The following is a 24,306-nucleotide window of genomic DNA, read 5'->3' on the forward strand; positions in this document are numbered from 1 at the left end:
CATATAAGTGATGTCATATGGTATTTGTCTTTCTCATTCTGACTTACTTCTCTTAGTATGATAATCTCTAGGCCCATCCACATAGCCGCAAATGGCCCATTTCTTCTTTAGTCTCAGCCTCAGAATCTCAACCTCAACAGAGCCTTACCAGAGTCCCTCCCCTTTCCCTCGCAGGGGTCTAAAGGACTCTCCTCCCTTTTTTTCCAGAGCATATTATAATTACAGGATTTGTTTGCACGGGTCTCTGCACTAGTCTGTGACTTTCTCAAGGAGGGTGGAATGTTGCTGATCCTTTTGTCTGGCCAAATATACCCTCTCTTCTTCTGATAATAGCATTCCTCTTTCCCTTGGGGGACTAGCCCTCCCCTCATCTCATACCACGTGGTTTGGGTAGAGTTGATGCCACTTCCTACAACCCAGGCCTGGCCCATCCTCACATTCACCCCCTTGGCCAAGGTGACTGGCTTGGGAGTAGGTGGCCTAAACCAGGTTAGTGCACATTCAGTCCTGCAAATTATGTTGAAACCAGCTGGAACTAAGTTGCAATGAATTAGAACTTCGTTGGAACTAAGGAGAAAGGGACTCTTTTTCTCATGGAGTTGCTAAGCTCTCTGTTACCATCTTTGTCGCATCCTGGGGAAAAGCCACCTAAAAACGAAGCCAACACAGAAGAAAGCAGAGCTGAGCAATGGGGAGAGAAAAGGATGGTGCCAGGCTAGAGCAAGATTCTTCCCCTTCACCTCCTGGTGACCTGAGTCACTTTTTTTGTCTAAACTGGTTTGTGTTGGGTTTTTGTCCCTTGTAACTAAGAGAAAACTGAAGAATGCACCGTCCCTTATTAATCTTTAAATCCTGTGCAGGTAGCATTCTCCCAGCACATTGCAGGCACTCAAGAAATGAATGTGTCAATACTTTCCTAAGTACACCATTACGATAGTTTTTTTTTTTCCAATAATGAAATAACATCGATGCAAGGAGAGTCAGGAGGGGAGGATGTAGAAAAGTTGGAGCTAGTGGGAATGTAAAATGATGCAACCGCTATGGAAAGCAGTGACAGTGTCCCCAAAAGTTAAATGTAGAATGACCGTCTATGCTAATTCCGCTCCTGGATAGATAGCCAAAGAATCGAAAACCGGTGTTCAAACAAAAACCTGCACACAAATGTCCACAGCAGCACTATTCACAATAGCCAAAAGGTGGGGGAAAAAAATCCACCAAAAGATAAGTGGATCGATCAAATGCAGTCTATGCACACAGTGGAATATTATGCAACCACAAAGAGGAATGAAGGACTGCCACATGCAACAGCATGAATGAACCTTGAAAACATTATGCAGAGGGAAAGAAGCCAGACACAAAGGGCCACATACTGTATGGTTCCGCTTACATGGAATGCCCAGAATACGTAAATCCATAGGAACAGAAAGCAGATTTGTGGTTGCCCAAGGCGGGGGGCGGGGGGGGAATGTGGAGCGACTGCTAAACCTGTACGGGATTTCCTTCTGGGGTGAGGAAAACGTTCTGAAACTAGATGGTGGTGATGGTTGCACAACGTTGTGAAGGGACTACATGTCACTAGCGGTGAATTTCACGTTATGCATATTTTTCAACAGTAAAAACAAAAGAATTGGGAACTTCGTCAGGGCTGCTGCAGATGGATGCCATGCAGGTTGTTTCCTTCATAAGGTGCCCAGATCGGAGTAAGTCTGAAATCCAGACCGTGCTCTGCCCCACGAGCTGTGACCCCTGGTCCCCTTGCAGAGCAGATGCCTTTTTCTGATTCACACAAAGACACCATTTGGGCTAATGCAGAACTTCATAGACAAGATGGCATGAGAAGTAAGCAAGCTCGGTTGATGGCATCACTTTACTGCAATTTTCAGTATTCCTCGGCTGTGTATCTCCCAGTATCCGGAGAGTGCCACAGTCCGCATCCTTCTCCATCCTGAGGGTGCTGTGTCTGAAAATCCACAGTGCGTCGTTCAGTGCTTAATTTGTAAAGCCAGCATAAATCACTGGCCTAATCATCCGTCCATTACGATGAGCTCAAATTGTCTCACCATCAAGAGAGTGATCTGGTTGTTTTGCTCACATTGGAAAATGAAGAGACAAAGAGGCAAAAGGCCGAGAGAAGAACTCTAGAACAAGTCAGTTTTCTGATGTTAGGACAAATCCACAAGGTTAAAGATAGGAACTTTCTGCCTGCACTCATCAAAGGTATTTTTTAAAAAGCCATTTATGTTTTGGGGATCAATGAGTTAGAACAGAGCAATAATAATCCTCTTGCAGCTATGAAGATTTGGTTGTGTCCTGGGGGTTAGTGTTCTGAGCTTTTTCCCCTCCTTGAAGAAGTCAGTAGGAAAAAAGAAAAGAAAGCAATGCCCTGGGAAAACAGTACATTGAGCCTCTTTAAGGACAAGTCAATGGTAGTTTTTTTCAGTTCCAGGGTCATCGACCACCCCTCTACCTTTGAATCTGCTGTTTCCCAACTTGCGTCCCCATTCATAATGCAACTTAGAAAATATTGGGGGCAGGTCATTCCTAATACAACAGGATGTGGAATGAGACTCTTCCTGTCAACCCAGGACTACAGCTAAGGCTTCGAAGGGAGGGCAGTGGGTAACGATACTCCATCCTTCCATTAAGAGGCAGCCAGACTGGTCCTCTGACCATCAGTAACCATCAGCCTCCAGCCGATGTAAGACAAGTTCAAGATTTTATCCAGAGGAGGTTTTGCTGACAGGTCTTTGTAGGGGGTTTTCTTCTCCCCTGCCAACCCCCAAGCCAAGAGAGGAGAGTTCAAAGAAGAATCACCCATGAGACTCATGAGACTGGGCACACTGAGGGGGAGTGGCTGGCATCTCACTGCCCGCTGAAGGCTGCCTGGGGTGAGGAGAGAGGGCAGCAGGGCAAAGGTGCATCCTGTTTCTCATGAGCTAGAGCATATATTAGACTTGAGTCATCCTGAAAAACTCACCCAGCCTGCCAGGCAAGGGGCCCTCAGAGAATGTAGGGTACTTCCTGGGGTATGAGTGGAAAAGTGGTGTGCGAGAGGTCACAGCGTGTGCTTTGAGTCCCCACGTGGTCCCCACGGAGGCCTCTGAAGATACCCCAGTTCACCCCCATGTGAAAGAGCCAGCATGTGAGGGCTCATCAGGATGTGGCGGGGGCGGGATCTGACACTCAAGCGAGAACTACACCTGTTCTCGCCTGTTCCATCTGAGGCCCCTTGTCCACTCATTCCTTTGCTCCTGTACACCAGCAAGGGGAACTGGAGAGGAGGCAGGAAAGGACACGCCTGCCTAGTCTCCACACTGCAGATTCCTGAGCCATCTGTGGTCAGACCAGAGGGGCGAGGAAGAGGTACCACACTGGATGTGAGAATGAAGTTTTGGTTGGACTAGAATGGCCTTCTAATATTTAAATTTGAGACTGTTCTTATAGTTGAAACTAAAAGCTATGGGATCTAATGAAGTCTTGCCAACTTCAGCTCATTCAGTAGCCCAGTAACGATAATTTATTTCCACTGTTGAGGAAGCTGCTCTGAGACATTCGTCATTCAGAGCTAGAATGCAGTTTCTTTTGATTTATTTATTTATTTATTTACTGTTGGCTGCGTTGGGTCTTTGTTGCTGCATGTGGGCTTTCTCTAGTTGTGGCGAGCAGGGGCTACTCTTTGTTGTGATACACGAGCTTCTCTTGTTGTGGAGCACAGGCTCTGGTCTCACAAGCTTCAGTAGTTGTGGCACGCAGGTTCAGTAGTTGTGGCGCATGGGCTTAGTTGCTCCGCGGCATGTGGGATCTTCCCGGACAAGGGCTTGAACCTGTGTCCCCTGCATTGGCAGGCGGATTCTTAACCACTGCACCACCAGGGAAGCCCTAGAATGCAGTTTCTGAGATGAAATACAATTCTCATCAGTTCACTCCCAGGCAGGGAGCTGCTTCTGGGGGACAGAGAAACCACAGAACTCTCGGCAGTCTTCTAGGGCTGGAGAGACAAAACCAGGGACTTGATAGGCTAATATCCCAGAGAGAAGGAGTGGGGGGACAGAAAAGTGAGCTTGATAGATGGCAACATCCCCCTTAAGACAGTCGGCAGATTCTGAAACAGTGCAGGCCAAGAAGCTAAGAAACCAAGCAAAAGGTTCCTGAAAAACAGAGCGGGGGAACTTCCCTGGCTGTCCAGTGGTTAAGACTCCGTGCTTCCAATGCAGGGGGCAGGGATTCGATCCCTGGTTGGGAAAGTTCTGCCTGCTGCACAGTGCGGCCAAACAAACAAACAAACAAAAACAGAGCAGAGTTTCCAGCAGTCTTGCCATTAGAACTCAGGACTGGCGGGAGGGGCCTCGGTGAACACCTAAACTTCTCAGTTGGAAATCCTGAAAGGCAAGGCCTTAGAAGTGAAGGCCAGAGTTAAATGGTGTCTTATCAAAACTGCAACCCAGCCTCCATCCAGCTCAGCCTCTGATTGGATTAAGATGGTCAGTCCTCATGCCATCTGTCTTGCAGAGAAAGGGTGAACCCTCTCCAGAGTTAGATAACATCACCTGGAGACTCTAGATATTTTTTTCATGCACAGACATTGTATGGCATTCCACAAAAATTACAAGGCCTGCCAAGAGACAGGACCAAATCACTGAAAACAAAGAGAAAAGTAGTCAGTAGAAATAAACCCCACAGGTGACCAAGGCATTGGAATTAGACAGGGGCTTTAAAATAACCATAATTAATGTGTTCAAGAAAAACAAAGCAGAAGATGGAGAAAATGGATGAAAAGAGAATTTTACCAGAGAATTGGAATCTATAAACTTCATAGTCCAAAAGATTGAGAGCATAGAGAAGACACTTGGGCTCCTCATCAACAGGGGGATTTTGAAAATGCTGGTTCAGCTCTATACAAGCCATAAAACCCTACAACCCACAGTCTGAGAAAAAGTTCGCCACCATGGGTTGTCATTCTCTCTGCTTCTTAAGTGGCTTCCTTTAAGGAATACATATTGTACCCTGAACTCCTGAGTCTACTCTGCCCCATAAGCCCAATCCCTGGAATGGAGCTCTGTTAAAGAGGTGCCTTTTGCTAATTATCCTAAATACATCCTTTGGGCAATGTGTGATGCAAGTACTATTAGTTAAGATGGTCAGGGAGATGAAGCCTATTTGAGTTGACAGTAAGTGACAGGAGCCAAACAGGAGAGGATTAGGGGGAAATTTGACCTGGGCAGAGGGGACATAGGGTACATAGACCTCTGAGGCAAGACTGTGTTTGGCGACTTAACCTGGGGATAACAAACTTTTCTCTAAAGGGCTAGATAGTAAATATTTTAGCTGTTCCAAGTCATACAGTGTCTGCTGCAACTAAATTCTGCTGCTGTAATGCAAAGGTACAGACACATACTAAATAAATGGGTGGTAGTGTCCCAATAAAACTTTATTTATGAACACTGAAATTAGAATTCCTTGTTAATTTTCACGTCACAAAATATCCTTTTGATTTCCCCCCCAACCATTTAAAAACGTAAAATCCATTCTTTTCTTTTTTTTAATTTTTATTGGAGTATAGTTGATTTACAATGTTGTGTTAGTTTCTACTGTACGGCAAAGTGAATCAGTTATACATATACATATATGCACTTTTTTAGATTCTTTTCCCATATAGGTCATTTCAGAATATTGAGTAGAGTTCCCCGTGCTATACAGTAGGTCTTTATTAGTTATCTGTTTTACATATAGTAGTGTGTATATGTCAACTAAAATCTTCCAATTTTTCTCTCCCCTCCCTTTCCCCTTTGGTAACCATAAGTTTGTTTTCTACATCTGTGACTCTATTTCTGTTTTGTAAATAAGTTCATTTGTACCATTTTTTAGATTCCACATGTAAGTGATATCATATGATCTTTGTCTTTGTCTGACTTCCTGCACTCAGTATGACAATCTCTAGGGCCATCCATGTTGCTGCAAATGACACTATTTCCTTTTTCATGGCTGAGTAATATTCCATTGTATACATGTACCACATCTTCTTTATCCATTCCTCTGTCGATGGGCATTTAGGTTGCTTCCATGTCTGGCTATTGTAAACAGTGCTGCAGTGAACATTGGGGTGCATGTGTCTTTTCGAATTATGGTTTTCTCCGGATATATGCCCAGGAGTGGGATTGCTGGATCATATGGTAGCTCTATTTTTAGATCTTTCCGCAACCTCCATGCTGTTCTCCACAGCGGCTGCACCAGTTTACATGCCCACCAACAGTGCAGGAGGCTCCCTTTCCCCACACCTTCTCCAGCAGTTGTTTGTAGCGTAAAATCCATTCTTAACTCTGAGACCGTAATTTGCTGATATAAGGGGGGTTAGGTAGACGGGGATCAGACCATGCAGGACATGTAGGACATGGTAACAATAAGATTGAAGAAAAGCCCCTTTCACTCTCCAAATGTAAAGCCACCCCTCAGGGCAATTGCAGGCCGGGGTGACAGTTCTGGGAGGCAGCTTCCTACAGCTCATGGGAGATCACCAGGTTTGTTTCATTTTCCCCCAGTATCAAGAGACGACAAGCAAAAAGGCAGAAGCGCGCGCACAGGCGCGCGCGCGCGCACACACACACACACACACACACACACACAGATACACACACATACACACACAGAGCTAGAAAGCCAGAGAGGACGTGCCCAGGTTCACGCTGACGTTTCTCCAGCATGCACTACGGGGTTTAAAGTTGGACGCACACCTGCTCCCTGCGGGAGTGCACCTGCTGAGCCGCGCTCCGTCCTCGTCTCGCGAGAGCGGTGCCGTAGTAGTGGCCCCCACCCCCACCCGGCCACCAAATCCCTCTCCCCGCCCCCTCGGCCCAGCCTCCGCGCTGTAGCACAGTCCCTGCCATCTCCACCGCCCCCGGGAGCAGCCTCGGCCTGCCGTGCGCGCTTCCCCCGCGCCCCCGCCCGCCGACTGCTCGCTCGCACGCCCGCCCGGTAGTAATTTCACTTTGCCACGCGAGCTCCGCATCGCCTAGAAATCCCGCCCCCCGCTCCCCCTGCAGCCGCCGGGAGTCGTCCCTTTTCCCGGCCAGGTGCGCGAGCCTGCGCGCTCCTCCTCCGCCTCCTTCGGCGGGTCCCTGGCGAGCCGGAGCCGGGGCCGGGGCCCGGCGGGGGCGGATGCGCGCACCGCGCCTCTCCACCAACCCGCTCCGCTGCAGGTCCCTTGCTCTCCATCCCTCGCCGGCGCTCCCTTGCCCCCCCACCCCCCTTGATTGACAGGCAAGATGTCGGAGTGGAGCGAGGCAGGAGCGAATGCAGCAGCCGTCACCCCCGGAGCCCGGCGGCGGCAGCAGCAGCAGCGCGACGACGAGCCAGCAACCAGCCGCAGTCGCCGCCGCAGCCGCGGGAGCAATGCAGACAGCATCTTGAGAACGCGCTAAAGCACCACAAACGGTGGACAATGCCGTGTCACTGCAACTGGGAGGGGGGCAAACCAGATTTTTTTTGACATAAAAGCCAGCCAGCCAAAAATATATAATTTTGTCCTTCACGGAGCCGGTGTGTAAAGAGTGAGCGCTGTTTTCCTTCTCTCCCTCCTCCTCTCCCTCCCCCTCCTCCTCTTTTTCCTCCTCCTCCTCCCTAAGTGTACAGACAGCATCACATCACCTGGTTTGCTTCTGAGAAACAGCATCTCTCCTTTTCAGGGACCAGAGACTCAGAGAGAGGAGACGTTCTAATGAAGTCTGCTTGATACCCCAAAATAAAATAATAAATTGTGGCTCTTGTCCCCTCCTCCCACCCCCACCCCCTCAACCCTGTGTGAGATGTTGGGTTTCTTCTTCATGAGACATTGTTGAGAAGTCGCAGTGGTTGGAGAGGCGTAGGGGGCAGACTACCTCTGCTCCCCCCACACCCCCCTTTTTTCTCTCCGGGAGGAGGAGGAGGGGAAGGGGGCTTGCAGAGCAAGCGATGGATGAGGAAAACATGACGAAAAGCGAGGAGCAGCAGCCTCTGAGTTTGCAAAAAGCCTTACAGCAGTGCGAGTTGGTCCAAAACATGATAGACCTGAGCATCTCCAACCTGGAAGGGCTTAGGACCAAATGTGCTACTTCCAACGACCTCACACAAAAAGAAATCCGGACCCTGGAGGTAGGTGTTGCCTATGGAAAGAAAGCCATCCTTCCTTCCCTCCCCCTTCTCCCCCACCATCCCCTTTCCCTTGATTCTGTTTGTTGGGGGTGGGGTGGGCGGGCGGGAGGGTGGCAAGGTGGGCACGATTTGGTCTCCTGTGATTTATCTTGCAAAGCCTGCACTGGGTGTCCCTTTACTGTACTGCTGTCGTCGGCGCTTGGCTGGGTGGTGGGAGGAGTAGTAGTAACTGTTATTCTTTATTATTATTCTTGCGGCTGTGGTTATCATTCGCTTCCTCTTTGAGGAGTGAGTTCTCCCTTTTTTCCGCTTGTGAATTTGTTTATATGCCACGGGGGCTTGCTTGTGTGCTGGGTAAGACATTAAGGCGCTGCAGAGAACCCACGTGACCTTGCGCATTCTGCAGGTGGTCAAAAGGTGCTTTTTGCTCGCAGAATGGGGCTGCCTGTAAAGATAGACCTCTTCTTTTTCGGCCTCCTTCCCAGCCCCCTTTTGCTCCTTGGATTTGGTTTGTTTGTTTGCTTGTTTGTTTTCAGTAATGTACATGTCAGGAGGCAAGATGCATGAAAAAGAATTCCCCATTGAGCTACCCATTTCCAGTCAAATCATTTTGATGCAGGGAGCTGTTGCAGGCCTGTAACGTGTTAAAACACAAACAAACAAAAAACAAAAACAACCCTGGATCAGCACACACAGGTGGTGTGGGAAAATACTCTGAATCTCGGTAGGACGGTGCAAAAAGGGGTCAGCAGTTTTATCTTTGGCGTGTTGTAACATTCTCTCCAACAGAACTTGAGGGGGAGTTTGAAGCAATTTCGTGGGGGGGATGGGGGGGTGGATGCAAAGTTACTCAGAAAGAAGATGGCAGAAATTATTTTCTGGTCAAAGGAAGAAGGTTTCAAGAGCTTTAGAAAATGCCTGGCGTCCACGTAATCATTGAGCATCCACGTTGTTCGAAACATCTCTAGGGTTCGACTCACATCCCTCCCTCCAACCGGCCCCGTGCTACGCACGGCTTGATTAAATTTGGGAACTCCCATTAGCTGGCACCTGCTGAGGGTGGTGGCCATGGGGCTGGGAGGAAAGGAAGGTGGTTCTCCCTGTGGTGGCGCGGGCGTGTGCAGAGCTGGGATGGCCACTAGTTTCCAGCCCGTGTGTTTCCAAGGCCTGAACTCTTTAATCCCTACTGAATCTTTTAGCCCTTGTGCCCCCATTCTAGCCTGAATGAGCATCTATCTCTGGTTCACTTTCAAGTCTTCCTTTTTCCTCCGTGGTTTTAAATTTGGCCGCATGTCAGCAGGCAGGAAGGTCACCAGTTTGAAAGTGGAGTTAGTGTGTGTGTGTGTGTGTGTGTGTGTGTGTGTGTGTGTGTGTGTGTGTTTGTTGAGTATGCTATTTGCTCCCCTAGAATGCATCTCTGTGTGCACCTGTCATCTGGGAAAATGATCGTCAGAAATGAAATAACGTAAGTATCAAGGGGTAGCAGAGGCGTGGGAATTCTGTGGGGAGGCACACAGGTATTTTCTTTCTCGGAGCTTTGGAGAGCCGTGTAGGCTAGGACTCCGCTGATGGAAGAAAAAGTGTGGGATGCCCTGGCCCAGCCTTCTGTCTCTGTCTGAGCAGTGCCCAAGAGAAGATTCTGTTCAGAATTGCATGTTGTAAATAAATAACCCAAAAGGGCCACCGGAGGTCTCTTCTGTTCCTCTGAGTCAGGAGTCCCAAATGCTAGTTTGTGTATTACTATGTAAGTTTCTCCAGTTTTCTTTTCCTCTTTCCAGCATGCTCCATCCTCTGAGAGCTCCCTGGATCATGGTGATCGTTGTAGTGGGCCACGGATTCCATTGCTTCTTTTCTGCATAGTGGTTTTCTTTTTAAACTGGGGGATGTGGGCATTGGTATGGTGGGAAGTGACAGTTACTGGGAATGCATCTGTTGTTAGTTTCCTAATCCCAGTATGCCACAGAGTGTGCCCACGACTTTATCCATATTGCCCAAGAAAGGATCTTGAGCAGTTATGCCAGTTGAGGCTTCCTAGGCCTCTAGGGCTAGGGTGGGGCCTCTGGGGAGGGGCTCATGCCTTAGGGTCCAGATGAGTGCTGCCAAAGCTCTCATAGGTTTTGGATCCACAGTTGTTGTTGTTTTTAAACCCCAGCAGTTGTCAAACTTCATATATCAGAACCACCTGAGGGAGCTTATTAAAAATGCAGATTCTCAGCCTCTAATCCCAGAGATTCTAATTCCGTTGGGATTGGAGGGGGCCTAGGGATCTGCACTTAGCAAACAGTCCAGGTGTTTCTGATGCATGTTTTCATATTGACACTTTGAGAAAGACTAATCTAATAGGAGATAGAGGCCATATTTCAGCTATTTGATGATGACATCTCCCTGCTCACAAACCCTAAAGAAAGTAGTAAATTGAACAGACCATCCCTGGAAACCTTGCCTATAACCCCTGTGGAAACAAACAACATCTGACATGGACTTAGTCTCCAAGAAGCGTACTTTCATGATGAGGGAGATAAGGCTAATAATGTGTATGTGAGATAATGATAAAGTCCAAACGGTAATATGGGAGACAGCATGTGGGTCCGTTAGGAATGTGTTCAGCTGCGTGAAATGGAAAATCCACCCAGCGTGGTTAAGCAATTAATGGTTTATTTTTCTCATGTAGCAAGAAGTCTGGAGGTCTGTAGCTGCTTGAGTTGGCTCAGTGAGTTAATAACATTGGGGCTGATGTCTGCGAATTCTCATGGCCTCTTCCTTATGGCCACAAGATGGCCCCTGAAGCTTTAACCATCACACCCAGGTTCAAGGTATGGAAGAGGGGGACCATGTGAATAGGGAGGAATAAAGGCTTCATATCTCTGTTTGGTTTCCGCAGGACACCTCTGCCTTCCTACCCCTAAGGTGATGTTTCATTATGTCTTCTTTGCCAGAACTGGGTCAGATCACTTGTCCGAGCTGCAAGGCAGTGGGGATACCACCGTGACTGGTTTAGATAGTTGCAGTCCGTTTCCTGGTTTGACCTGTTGCTACTCCTTACAAAATCAGGGTTGTGCTAGCATGGAAGAAGGCATGAAGGGACATTGGGTGGACAGCCAGCAACGCTGGCCACAGTATGTTACCAGGAGGTACTTTGGCAGAGAAGAAAGGTCATGAGTTTTGGAGTTAGACCGATGTAGTTTGGCATTCTAGCTTTCCTACTTACTTTATCTTGGCCTAGTGATTTAAATTTTCTGACCCATGGTTTCATTTTTGGCAAAATGGCAGTGAAGGAATAACGTTACTTACCTCAGAGGTGGTGGTGAGGATGAAAAGAGGTGAGATTTTCAAGGGTCTAATGCTATCTGTAGCCCAGTGCCTGCAGGTGCTAAATAAATGATAGCTTCTTTGATGGTGATGATTAGCATTACATGGTGTAGAGTAGATGACACGGAAGGGAACAGCTCAGACTGGAGGGAGAGAAGAAGGAGCTTAAGCAGCATTTCCAAAGTATGTTCTGTGGAACCCTAGCATTATCACTCTTTCAACAAATACTGAAATCCTGGCACTGTACTAGATGCTGGTGGTCAGCAAGTATTCTGAAGGCAAAATAAATCCCATGGTTAACACATTTGGGAAAGGTTGAGGTAAGCAAAAGAGATAGGTATCTTGACTGCAGGACTTCTCAGAGCCTTTAATGTGCTGTATTTGTACATTGTGACTCCAAGAGAGGGTAGCGTCTGCGGTGTTTCCTTTTTCCAGAGATGTCTCTTGGACTTGATGTTCCATAGAATGCACCCAGGGAAACATGTGATGAAGTGGTTGGGGAAGCATCCTTGATTGGGGAGCTGGGGACCCTGAGTGGACTGAGGTATGGGGAGGGTTTAAATTGCAGCGTGTTGGGGGAGCTCTCTGGGCCAGAGCAACAAACCGGATGGAGGCATTCTCCTGCCTTCAAGGGGCAGCTTACAGACCGGCTGGCCCAGAATGGAGAGCACCTGGTAGAGTGTCATAGGAAACGAATTCAGGTTACAAACTCCTGGGGTGTAACTTAGGATCAGGAAGTCAGACAAACAAAGTTTCATCCCTTTGAGAGGGGAGATAGAAATCTTCAAAGGCTTTGGAGTGAGTACAATTAAAAAGTTGTTTCAAGGTTAGTCTGATGGCAGCCTGCAGCAGGGACCAGCAAACCTTTTCTGTAACGGGACAGATAGTAAATCGTTGAGGCTTTGTAGGCCGTGTGGTTTCCATCACAACCACTCAGCTCTGCTGTTGTAGCCTGAAGCAGCCACGGACAACCCAGAAATAAGTGTTTTCTAATAAAACTTCATTTAGGGTCCCTGAAATCTGAATTTGATATAATTTTCACATGTCACGGAATAGTATTTTCCTTCTAATTTGTTTTTTACATTTAAAAATGTAAAAACTATTCTTTGGTTTCGGGCCTTAAAAAAACAGGTGGTGGGTCAGACTTGGCCCGTGGGCTGTAGTTTGCTGATCCCTGATTTATAGGGTGAGAAATGAACCTGGAGGCACAGAGGCCATCTGAAAGGTGAGTGAGTGGCACTAGGGCTGGTGGGCACTGGCCACGTGCAGCTGGTACTGAGTTGGGTTCTACTTCGGTTAAGTTACAAGTGGAGGTAAATATCAGGGATTGGGTTGGGGGATGGCTAAGTAACAGAATCTCCTATACAGCAAGGGTGTTCTAGCCGTCACATATCTATTATTTGTTCTTTATCTGTTCCATCGCAATGACTGATTATGGTTTGAGAGACCATACCTAGACTTAATTAAGTTTGGGAAACTGGACCTCAGACAATAACGCATTATTTTCAGTGATGCTGTGGGTTGGGATTGGCTGGGCAGTTCTTTGGCTCGTCTTGCAGACCAGTAGTTCTGGTCATCCGGCAGCTCCGCTGAGGCTGAATGGTCCAAGATGGCCCTATTCATGTGGCTGGTGGTCGGCTAGTGATTGGCTCAGGCACCTCAGTTCTCTTCCACATAGCCTCTCCAGCAGGACAGCCCAGATTTCTTTCTTTCTTTCTTCCTTCCTTCCTCTCTTTCTCCCTCCCTCCCTTCCTTCCTTCCTTTCTCTCTCTCTCTTTCTTCCTCCCTCCCTCCCTCCCCTCTTTTCTTTCTTTCTTTTTCTTTCTTTCTTTTCTTTCTTTCTTTCTTTCTTTCTCTCTTTTCTCCCTTCCTTCCTTCCTCTCTCCCTCCCTCCCTCCCTCCCTTCCTTCCTTCCTTCCTTTCTCTCTCTCTCTTTCTTCCTCCCTCCCTCCCATCTTTTCTTTCTCTTTTTCTTTCTTTCTTTCTTTCTTTCACTCTCTCTCTCTCCCTCTTTCTTTCTCTCTCTCTCTCCTGTCTCTTTCTTTCTTTCACTGAACTACAGTTTATTTACAGTGTCCAGATTTCTTACATGGTGGCAGCAGCAGTGTTCCAAGAAGGCAAGCTCCAATTCATAGCCTGTCTTAAGCCTCTGCTTCTGTAACTTTTGCTAATGTCCCACTGGCCAAAGCAAATTATGTGGCTGAGCCCATCGTCAATGTGGGACTTAGTATCCAAGGGTATGGATTCCAGCAGGTGTGGTTCATTGGGGGCCAGTGAACAATCTAATATAACTGAATCACAGCTACGGAAAAAATCCAAAATAAAGCCAAAAGAGCATGGGAAAGAGAGGAAGGGGCGTGGGATGATCAGCAAAGGCCCCCTTGGGGAGGTTTTACTGACCTGAGGAAGCAAGCCATGAACTATCTGGGGAATGCGCAAGTCAGAGGGAACAGCAGGTGCAAAGTTCTTGGGTGGGACTGCGTTCTACATGTTTTGAGAACAGCAAGGAGACCACTGTGTTTGGCGCAGGGTGAGCGGGGAAGGGGTGAGGGGCGCAAGTGGGAGGCAGATGCAGGGCCCCAGTCATAGACGGCTTGGCTGAGATAGTCGCACTTTGTTCTAACTATGCAAAGGGTGGGGGACTGACTTATTTAAAAGCTCCTTTTGATTGCTGCAGGGAAAGTAGACTATAGGGGAGAAGAATGGGAGCACGGAGACAAATTGGGAGGTTAGTATGGGAGTCAAAGCCGGGAATGACTGCTTTTATTTTTTTTTTTTTGCGATACGCGGGCCTCTCACTGCTGCGGCCTCTCCCGTTGCGGAGCACAGGCTCCGGACGCGCAGGCTCAGCGGCCATGGCTCATGGGCCCAGCCGCTCTGCGGCATGTGGGATCTTCCCGGACCGGGGCACGAACCCGTGTCCTCTGCATCGGCAGGCGGACTCTCAACCACTGCGCCACCAGGGAAGCCCGGAATGACTGCTTTTGACGCGAGTGATGGTGGGGAGATGGAGCAAGTGGCCGGTCGCAGACGGTCACGTGCGTGGGAGGTGCGCGTGAATCGGATGTCGGGGGTGAAGGAAAATAAAGAACCGAGGATTATTCCTACGTGTTTGGCAGAAGAACTAAGTGAATGGCGGTGTCATTATCTGAAGTGTGAAGACCGGGGGTGGATTAGGTTGGGCTTGACAATGTAGTCCTGTTCAGACATTTACGTTTGTGAAGTAGACAGTTGGGTATGTGAGCCTGGAGATTTGAGGAAGGCTAGAGATATGTCAGGAACATCTTTTCATCTTATTAAATAGTATTTTTAATGGCTGCATAGTGTTACGTGGCTGTTGTGTAATTTATCTAACTTATTTAATTCTGTCAGATGTGTATGTTTATCATGTTCCATTATTATAAATAATACTGTAGTAGACATCCTTGTGGCTTGTAGTCATCCTTGCCTTCGATTCCTAGAAGTGAAATATTGCTGGATCCAAGGATATGCAAAGTTTCCAGACTTTTGATAGGTTTTGCCAAATTACCTTTCACCCACAGTGTGGGAAAGGGCCCGTTTTTCCCTATCCTCAGTCTGGATTTATGTTTTGTTTTATTTTTTGGTTGCCTGTGCTTTGATGACCAAGAGCTCTGGGTTAAGGAGGCAGTTGTCTTAGGCCCAAATCTCGTCTTTCCTGTTTGCACTTGGGAAGGACCTGGGAACCTGCGTTGGTGAGAGCAGCACATGGTTTTCCATGCACAGCACCCAGCCTGCGGCGACCCAGCCTCTGCCTTGTTCTCATAGAGACATGGGTGGGACGTGGTCTCAAACTTCTGAGTCAGTGGCAAGAGTTACTTCTGAAGGGTTCTCTACCCCCTCTGGGGTTTTAGGGTGGGTTCTACTAGGGAGCTCTTATCCTTCTTCCAATGGGCAGGAAACTGAGGACTCTTCCTTGTCTCCCTGAGGACGGGTCATTTTCTGGGCTCCCCTCTCCACCCCCCTCACCAGGCTCTACCTTTTGGGACCTCCCTTCCCCCTTGCTGCTCTGGAGCTGGGGAATGGAAGGTGTTCCGAAGCTGAGGAAGCCGAGGGGCACATGGCAACTGGGAGGGAGGGTGGAGAAGCTGAAGGGTGGGGAGGGAAAAGGGACAACAGTGGGAGAAAAGCCAGAGCGTAGCGTGATTTTCTTGGGCAGGGTTTCTATGACCCTTGGAATGTCTCTCCAGTGGGGAGTGACCGTAACTGTAGTTGTTCCTGTTTTACAAGCCAGTGGACCGAGGTTTAGAGTCACTGATCTGACCCAAACTGCAAATTCAGGCAGCCACGGTTCCAGGAAGAGGCTGACTGCTCCTCCCTGGAGTCCCCAGAGGTGGCCTGGCCTGGAAGAAAAGAAAGCAAAGATGAGAGCAAATAGAGGCGAAGGAGGAAGCATAGGTGATAAGGGCAGTGTGATCAGAGGTGAGAGCTGTGGGATTAATGAGAATCCTAATGACGGAATACTCTGTCACTCATGTGCTCTCATTGGTGACTATGCAGATGATGATTGAAGAGAAATGCAGAACTGATGGAGACACAGTAGGGCATCTACAGAGACAAGGAAAGATGAGAAAAAGAGAGGGAGACATTTTATTTTTTTTATTATTATTTTTTAAAAAGTCTTATTTATTTAATTTTGGCTGTGCTGGGTCTTAGTTGCAGCATGCACGTGGGATCTAGTTCCCCGACCAGGGATCAAACCCGGGCCCCTTGCATTGGGAGCACGGAGTCTTACCCACTGGACCACCAGCCAGGGAAGTCCCCAGAGGGAGGGATTTTAGACCTGAGAGGTCCAGTATGCCAGCCACTTGCCACATTGACTATTAATCAGTTGAAATGTGGCAAGCTCTAATTGAACTGTGCTATTATTATAAGATACCCGCCAGATCCCAAGCTCTTAGAAAGAATAGAATGCGAAATATCTCATTGGTATTCTTTTACATTGACAACTTGTTGAAATGATGCTATTTTAGATATATTGGGTTAAATAAACTAGGTTAAAACTGATTTCACCTGTATCTTATTTTGTCCCCGAGGTTATTAGAACATTTTAAATGACACAGGCAGCTCACTGTATATTTCACTTGGTCAGCGCTGCTCTTGAGCGTCGAGGTGATTTCTGTGTTTTGCCGTAATGGAAATCTTGTTCTTGATAAAGACTGAGAGCACGGGCCCCCTGGAGTTTCCAGGCAGCCATCGATTAAAGCTGTGGATGCGTTCCAAAGATGGATGTCTTCGATTTCCCTGGACCAGGAAAAAAATGAGATGAAGACTCAGAAATAATAACATAATTGAGTCCCTGGAAATTTGGGTGGGCGCTCGAAGCAGTAGAGCCAAGTAGTTGGGAGGGTGTGGGCTACACAGTAAGACTGCTTGGATCCCAGTCTGAATTCAGGATCTACTAGCTACGTAACCCTGGGCAAATGAGCTCTCCTTCCTGAGCCTCAGTTTCCTTGCTTATAAACTTGGGACAGTGTTTTACATGGGGTTGTTACGGTGATTCAATGGAATCATGCATTAAAAAGCCGAGCAAAGTCCCTGGCACATAGCAAATGCTTAATAATAGTTAGCTTTGGCGGTTTTGATGATCATACTCTCTGTAGCTTGTCATAGGGAGGTTAGGGTGCTTCAGCCCTGAGGTGGTGGGTGGGGTGTTTCAGCCATCCAGGGAGGTACCAGTTCATTTATTCGGTCATTGTTAACTGAGCCCCCAGCGTGTGAGAAGCAGGGAGAAGACAGCAAGACGTGAGAAGGCGAAGCCCATGGAGGCCTTCTATGGGATAATGGCACACCTGCTGGGCCGCAGGTGACATAAGCGAACAAGATTCTCATACCAGGTGTGCATCTTCGAACTGCTCACAGATGACTCACTTCCCATCAGTGCCTGGCAGGCTTTAGTCTTTAAACCATTTGCTCGTCATAAACTCCAAGTTGGATAATAAAATGCCAGTTATGGGGTTGGGCCTTACAACTCCTGAACTTGTCTCAAGCTTGTGCGGTAAAGAGAAGAGTCAGAAGCTGTGATATCCAAGTGCTTCAGAGGACCCTGAGAGGTTGTGTAGGCCCCCTCCTGCCCCGGGTCCAGAGTCGGCTTTGCGATTTGGGGCGAGCGCTACTTCACGAAGCAGCCTTTTAAAAACTGCATTTTTGTTTATTGTGGTAAAATATATATAACATGAAATTTACCATTTTAACTATTTTTAAATGAGCAATTCAGTGGCGTTAAGGACTTTCACGGTGTTGTGCAACCATCATCACTATCCAACTGCAGAACTTTTTCGTCACCCCAAATAGAAATCCTGTACCCATTAAACAGTATCTCCCCCTGCCCCCAGCCACATGGTGACCTCTATTCTGTGTTCTGTCTCTGTGAATCTGACTATTCTAGGCACTGCCTCATGTAAGCTGAATCGTACACTGTGTGTCTTTGGTGTCTGCCTCCTTTCACGTAGCACAGTGTTTCTGAGGTTCATCCATGTTGTAGCAGGTATCAGTGTTTCATTCCTTTTTATGGCTGAATAATATTCCATTGTATTGACAGACCATGTTTTGTTTATCCATCCTGTGTTGATAGACACTTGAGTTGCTTTCTTTTGACTACTGCGAATAATGCTGCTATGAACATTATTGTACAAGTATCTGTTTGATTTCCTGCTTTGAATTCTTTGGGGTTATGTATCTAGGAGTGGAATTGCTGGGTCATATGGTAATTCTATACTTAATTTTTTGAGAAACCTTCATACTGTTTTCCACAGTGGCTGCACCATTTTATATTTCCACCAGCAATGCACAAGGTTTCCAATTTCTCTACATCCTTGGCAATACCTACTCTTTTCTGGTTTTTTGACTATAGCCATCCTAGTGGGTATGAAGTGGTATCTCATTGTGGTTTTGATTCACATTTCCCTAATGACTAATGATGGTAGGCATCTTTTCATGTGCTGATTGGCCATTTGTATATCCCCTTTAGAGAAATATCTATTCAAGTCCTTTCATAAGTCAGCCTTTTGATGTGGGTGAGTTATAAAGGTTAGAATTATCCTCCTTGTGTTGGCTTGGATCTGCTCTCTGATGTCTTTTATCCTTTGGTTCTACTCTTTGGAGGAGAGCGAATAAGGCCAGTCCTTCCTTTGGCTGACAAAAGTCTCAAGTAGAGTTTGCATTTAGATCTGGAACCTACCAAGTAGAGACGAGAGATAGCCATGTCCACAGATTCCTGACAAGTCTCCAACCCAAATTTTGCAGCCGCTGTCCCCCTGCTTTGTCCTGTCTGAGTTCCATGCTTATAGAATTTTGGATTCTGGGGTCTCTGGCGATGATAAATTCCCCTTTGTCTGTGCACCAATCCTACCCAGAGTATCATGCCCATCAGAAATAGTCATGAATGTGTCTCTTTGTGCCCATCCACAAAGGCCCTGCGATGGTGCCTTGGGCAGGGTTGGGTGGCATGCACTTGAGCAATGAGGTGAATAGACAGGTATAAAAAAGAACCCATCAAGTGGGGCATCCAGGGGCTTCATTTTTATTAGGTTGGAGGTAGAGCAAGGTTAGATGCCACTTTTTGTAGTTTTATGCTTATCTGACTTGGAGAAACAGTGCTTTGTGATAAACCCAAAAAACAATATTATCCTTTTAATATGTTGCTATACTATTATTTTAATATGTTGCTGGATTTGATTTGTTAGAATTTTGTTGAGGATTTTTGTATCTGTTCATGAGGGATATTGTCTGTGGTTTCCTTTTTCATGCCATCTTTGTTTAGTTTAAGTATCAGGGTAATACTGGCCTTATAAAACGAGTTTGGAATTGTTTCCTCTACTTCTGCTTTCTGGAAGAGACTGTGTAGAATTGGTGTTACTTCATCTTTAAATGCTGATAGAATTCCCCAGTGAAATTATCTGGACTAGAGATTTATTTTAATTTAATTTAATTTTTTTGCAGAAGGTTTTAAATTACAACTTCAATTTCTTTAATTTATTCTTGGGTGAATTTTAGGACTTTGTGGCTTTCAAGGAATTGGTACATTTTATCTAAATTGTTCAATTTACATACGGAGAGTTGCTCATAGTATTGCCTTATTATCCTTTTGTGTCTGTGGGGTGTGTAGTAGTGTCACCTCTTTCATTCCTGATGCTGGTAATGTATATTCTTTCTCCTTTATTCTGTGTTAATCTGGTTAGAGGTTTATCAATTTTAGCCATATTTTCAGAGAACTAATTTTTAGCTTCATTTATTTTCTCTATTTTTCTGTTTTAACTTTTACTAATTTTTGTTCTTCTTATTATTTCCTTTCTCCTGTTGGCTCTGGGTTGATTTTGCTCTTCTTTTTTCTATTTTCTTGAGGTGGATGCTTAGACTGTTGATTTGAGACCTTTCTCCTTTTCTAATACAAATATTTGTTGCTGTAAATTTCCCTTGAAGGATTACTTTAACTGCATCCCACAAATTTTGTTATATTATATTTTTATTTCCCTTGCATATATTCATCAAATTAAATGATATTTGATGTCATTTAGTTTCCAAGTATTGGGGATATTTCCTGTTATCTTTGACTAACAGTTTAATTCAATAATGTCAGTGAACATATTTTATATTATTTTACTTCTTTTAAAATGTTTAAGGTTTACTTTATCACTTAGACCATATTCTCTCTTGGTGAATGTAGCAGGTATACTTGAAAAGAATGTGAATTCTGCACTTGATGGGTGCAGTGTTGTATAAATGTCAATTAGATCCAGTTGATCGATAGTGTTAAGTCCTCTATATCCTTGCTGATTTGCTCTCAAGTTTTATTGATTACACAGAGGGGAGCGTTGTCCATTTCTCCTTGTAGTTCCATCACTTTTTGCTTTCATGTATCTTGAGCTGTTTTGTTAAGTGTATATGCATTTGGGATGGTTGTTTTCTTGGCGACTTCACCCTTCATCATTATGTAAAGTTACTATTTATCCCTGGTAATTTTCCTTGCTCTGAAAACTATTTTCTTTGATATTAATATAGCCACCCCAGCGTTTCTTTTTTTAGGTTTTTAAAAGTTGAGGTAAAATTCATATAACATAAAATTCACCATTTAAACTCTTTTGAAGTATACAACTGAATGCTTTTTAATATATGTGCAATGTTGTGCAACCATTTCCCCTATCTAATTTTAGAACATTTCCATTACCACACATGCAAAAACAAAACAAAACAAAACAAAAACCCCCCAACAACCAAAAAACCAAAACTAAACCTTGTACCTATTAGCAGTCAATTTCAGTGTTCCTGTCCTCCATCCCCTGGCAACCATTAATCTATTTTCTGTTGCTATGGTTTTTCCTAGTCTGGGTATTTCATATAAATGAAATCATACAGTATGTGGCCTCTCTCACTTAACATAAGGTCTTCAAGGTCCATCCATGGTGTAACATGTATCAATAATTCATTCCTTTTTATGGCTGAATAATATTCCATCATATGGATAAACCCATTTTGTTTATCCGTCCGTCAGTGGACATTTGGGTTGTTTCCACCTTGTGGCTATTTGTGAATAGTGCTGCCATGATCATTTGTTTGGTTAAGAGGATGGGGGCATTTGGGGAGGAAACTGTTTCGCTTCTGGTAAAAACTAAAGAAACGTGTCCCCAGGTTCAGGCTGCCATGCAGTTAGGAACTCTAGAGCTGGAAGTTCCTTCCACACCCTTTGCGGTTGTATGTGATGGTCTCTGTGACATTTCCCTGGAGCTCTTGCAGGTACTTGGTTGGCTCTTCATGTTACACATGCCAGGTGATGAATCGTTCACACTGACTTCAGAAATGGAACTCATTAAATAAAATAGTCATTTAAAAGACATTTATAGCCATTAAAGCGAAGCATATTCACTCTAGAAAAAAATAGAATATGCATTTAATCAAAAAGAAAAATGAACACACTTATAATCCCACCACCCACAGATCAACATTGTTAACATCTTGTTATAGTCTTATAGGTTTTTCTGCATGCAAACATGTACTTTCATATGACTTTTAAGAACAACTATATTTTATTTATTTCATAGTCTCCTCTTATTTGTTTCTTTTTCCTCTTAAAATTTGACTTAAGACATGAATGTCTTTCCCTGCCAAAACCATTTTTTAAATAGCATTTCAAATGGCTGGTAACACTCCAGCATAAAGATGTAGCATAATTGAGTTAAACAACCCCCTTTAGTGAGTTAGATTATTTCTGGTTTTTTGCTCTCATAAACACAGCCTTAGTGACTACTTTTGAAATGAAGTCTTTGTAAAGCATTCTTATTTGTTTCCTTAAGAAATATACCTAGAAGTAGAATTACTGCGTGCTTGTAAAGCTTTTTCTCACATATGGCCAAATGGTCCTTTAGGAAGAGTGTACCCGTTTATAACCCTCTCAGACTTTACGAGAGCAGAGTTTGTGGCTTTGCATCTTCAGGAATGACAACTGTGAGAGGTAAATGTTTCCAGCAAATCTGTGACTTAATAAAAAATATGTAAAGTCACTTTACTAGCGAATCCACTTGTGATGAGCTAAGAAACTTGGGGCAGGCTTGGTTTTTAAAAATACATACTTTCAGTTGAAATAAATACAGAGTTAGAATCGTGTCAATGACAAGGAAGCCTAATTTAAGATGAAATTTTTGTGAAGTGACATCAGAAAGTGATGTGAGTTTTACAGATGAGGCTGTGTGATTTCCAGGGATCACACAGTCAGTTGTTTTCTGGGACCAGGCAGGGAACCCACAGAAGAAAAATAGGCCAGGGGCAGGATACTTGGGAGGAGACATAAGGGTCATGGGGAACTGGAGAGCATATGTCACGTCTACAGATGTCAATGTTGCCAATGGGTCGTATGTAAGCCTCATTTTATCACGGAATTTCCATTTTCTAGCAGAACTCAGAAATCAAAACTATAAGTAAAAAGCAGACATTGACTCATTATTATCTGATTAAGAACCTCACCATTCTTTCCCTTAATATGTTTAAACAATGTTGGATAAGGAAAAGGAAGGTACAGATAATCAATGCTATTGAAGTAATGTCTCACTGCTGTTTCAGATTGTTTTTTCTAATCCTACCCATCCATAAGTTGAAAAAATTGAGGTTGTATTGTTTAGTCTGGAGGAGATGGGGTAACCAACTACTTGTTGATTTTATGATCTTTGCTTATTGGGAGGCTGTTCTCAATCACCAGTGAGGGCAAAGTTAGAGATATGACTGGGACCAGCCAATCACACACACACACACACACACACACACACACACACACACACACACACACACACACTTCAAACCTATACAAAGGTAGGGAGAATAGCATAATGGACCCTTATGTACCCATCATAAAAATTCAACAAGTATCAAATTATGGCCAATCTTCTCCTCCTACCCCATCCTCCCTGGATTATTTTGAAGCAATTCCTAAGACATTGTAACATTTCATCCTCAAATATTTCAAATGTATATTTCTGTTAAATACAAAGTACTCTGTTTTAAGCATAACCAGACTCCTAATATCACACCAATAATTCCTTAGATATTTCTCTAAACAACAAATCAAAGTATTTATACACAAAAGAGAGCTGTACTTTCTCAAAGCAGCCATGGTAGAATGCATCTGTCTGTCCCAGCTCTGCTGGCGTTACTTAAGACATTCTTGAAAACCATCTTCAGAGTCACCTTACAAGACCCTTTATTTTTTTCTTGACTCTAAATGGTGGCTCTCAAGATGGAAGGCTACCATCTTGACTTGGCTTGACCCACTCCTGATGACTTTTGTCCCTTTAAAGCAAATAAATAGGCACTCAAAGAACAAGCCGTGTTGCCATTGAAGATTCTCCTGACAGCATTCTGGGCACCATGTCTGGGAGGAAACTCAAGAAGAGTCATAGCTTTGATGTTAGGATAAGCCTTCAGCCATTTCCAATGTCTACCCTGAAAGGGGACCTGGTTGATTAGCTTCCACATTCATTCACTCATTCATTCATTCCACTTTGTGTTAAATGCATTAGACATACAAAGGAGACTGGAACAACGTCTTGCCCATATGGGGCTTAAGATGTATAAATATGTACAGCACATAAGGTACTGTTCTAGGTCCTGGGACCTGGAATATACTGCCTCATGGATCTAGTGACATGATATTAAAGCTAAGACCTGAAGGACAATGGAGTTATCCTGAGTTGAGGAAAGGCTGTTCCAGGCAGAGGGACAGTATGTGCAAAGGCCTAGAGGTAGAAGACAGCCTGGGTCTTCTGAGGGACCAGATGGAGCCCAACATGGCTGGAGTACCGAGTGCTTCAGGCCCATTTGAAGGCAAGGGGATGGGGCAGCACTTTTTCCTTTCTCTAAACTGGGCTCCTTTGCATCTTCTTCCTGCCTCATCTCCTCCTCATTATAGAAAAATGAGGCAGTCTCATTTGCCAAATTGAATAAAACTCTCTATGATCACCATTTCTCAAGTACAATTTGAAAGCATAACATGAGTTTTTTCGTCCCCTAAGGTGGAGGCAGGTTCTTTAACTCCATAACAAACACAAGCCATCCCATAATAATAACAGATGGGCAAGGTTTTGAGAAGGGTGGGCTGGAGGGAGGGAAAATAAAGCCAGGAGAGAAAGAGGTGGTGAAATGGAAATATGTTTTCAATCCCATGCTTTGTGGTTTATTATTAACAGCAGTGCAGAAAATGTCTCCACAGAATTATAAAAAGTTCATTAGTAGCATGCTACAGGTCCGAGAAGCTGGTCATTGATCAGATTAACGATAATGAGAGCAGTCTTACATTAACTCAGATTAAGAGGAGGACTCTTCCCCCTACTATTCAGTCATACATGTATAATCACATTTCCTCACAGCCAG

At 45.1% G+C, this 24,306-nt stretch overlaps 1 protein-coding gene across 1 annotated transcript in view; it reads left to right on the forward strand.

Moving 5' to 3' along the window:
* The first annotated feature begins 1,452 nt into the window (after positions 1-1,452).
* Positions 1,453-24,306, forward strand: part of KSR2 (kinase suppressor of ras 2) — a 404,068-nt gene continuing 381,214 nt past the window's right edge. The window contains exon 1 of the mRNA XM_033836923.2: positions 1,453-8,124. Coding sequence (XP_033692814.1) covers positions 7,945-8,124 — 180 coding nt within the window. The 5' untranslated portion in view covers positions 1,453-7,944. The remainder of the gene's footprint in view (positions 8,125-24,306) is intronic.

Source organism: Tursiops truncatus, chromosome 13, assembly GCF_011762595.2.
Source record: "Tursiops truncatus isolate mTurTru1 chromosome 13, mTurTru1.mat.Y, whole genome shotgun sequence".
Taxonomy (NCBI): Eukaryota; Metazoa; Chordata; class Mammalia; order Artiodactyla; family Delphinidae; genus Tursiops; species Tursiops truncatus.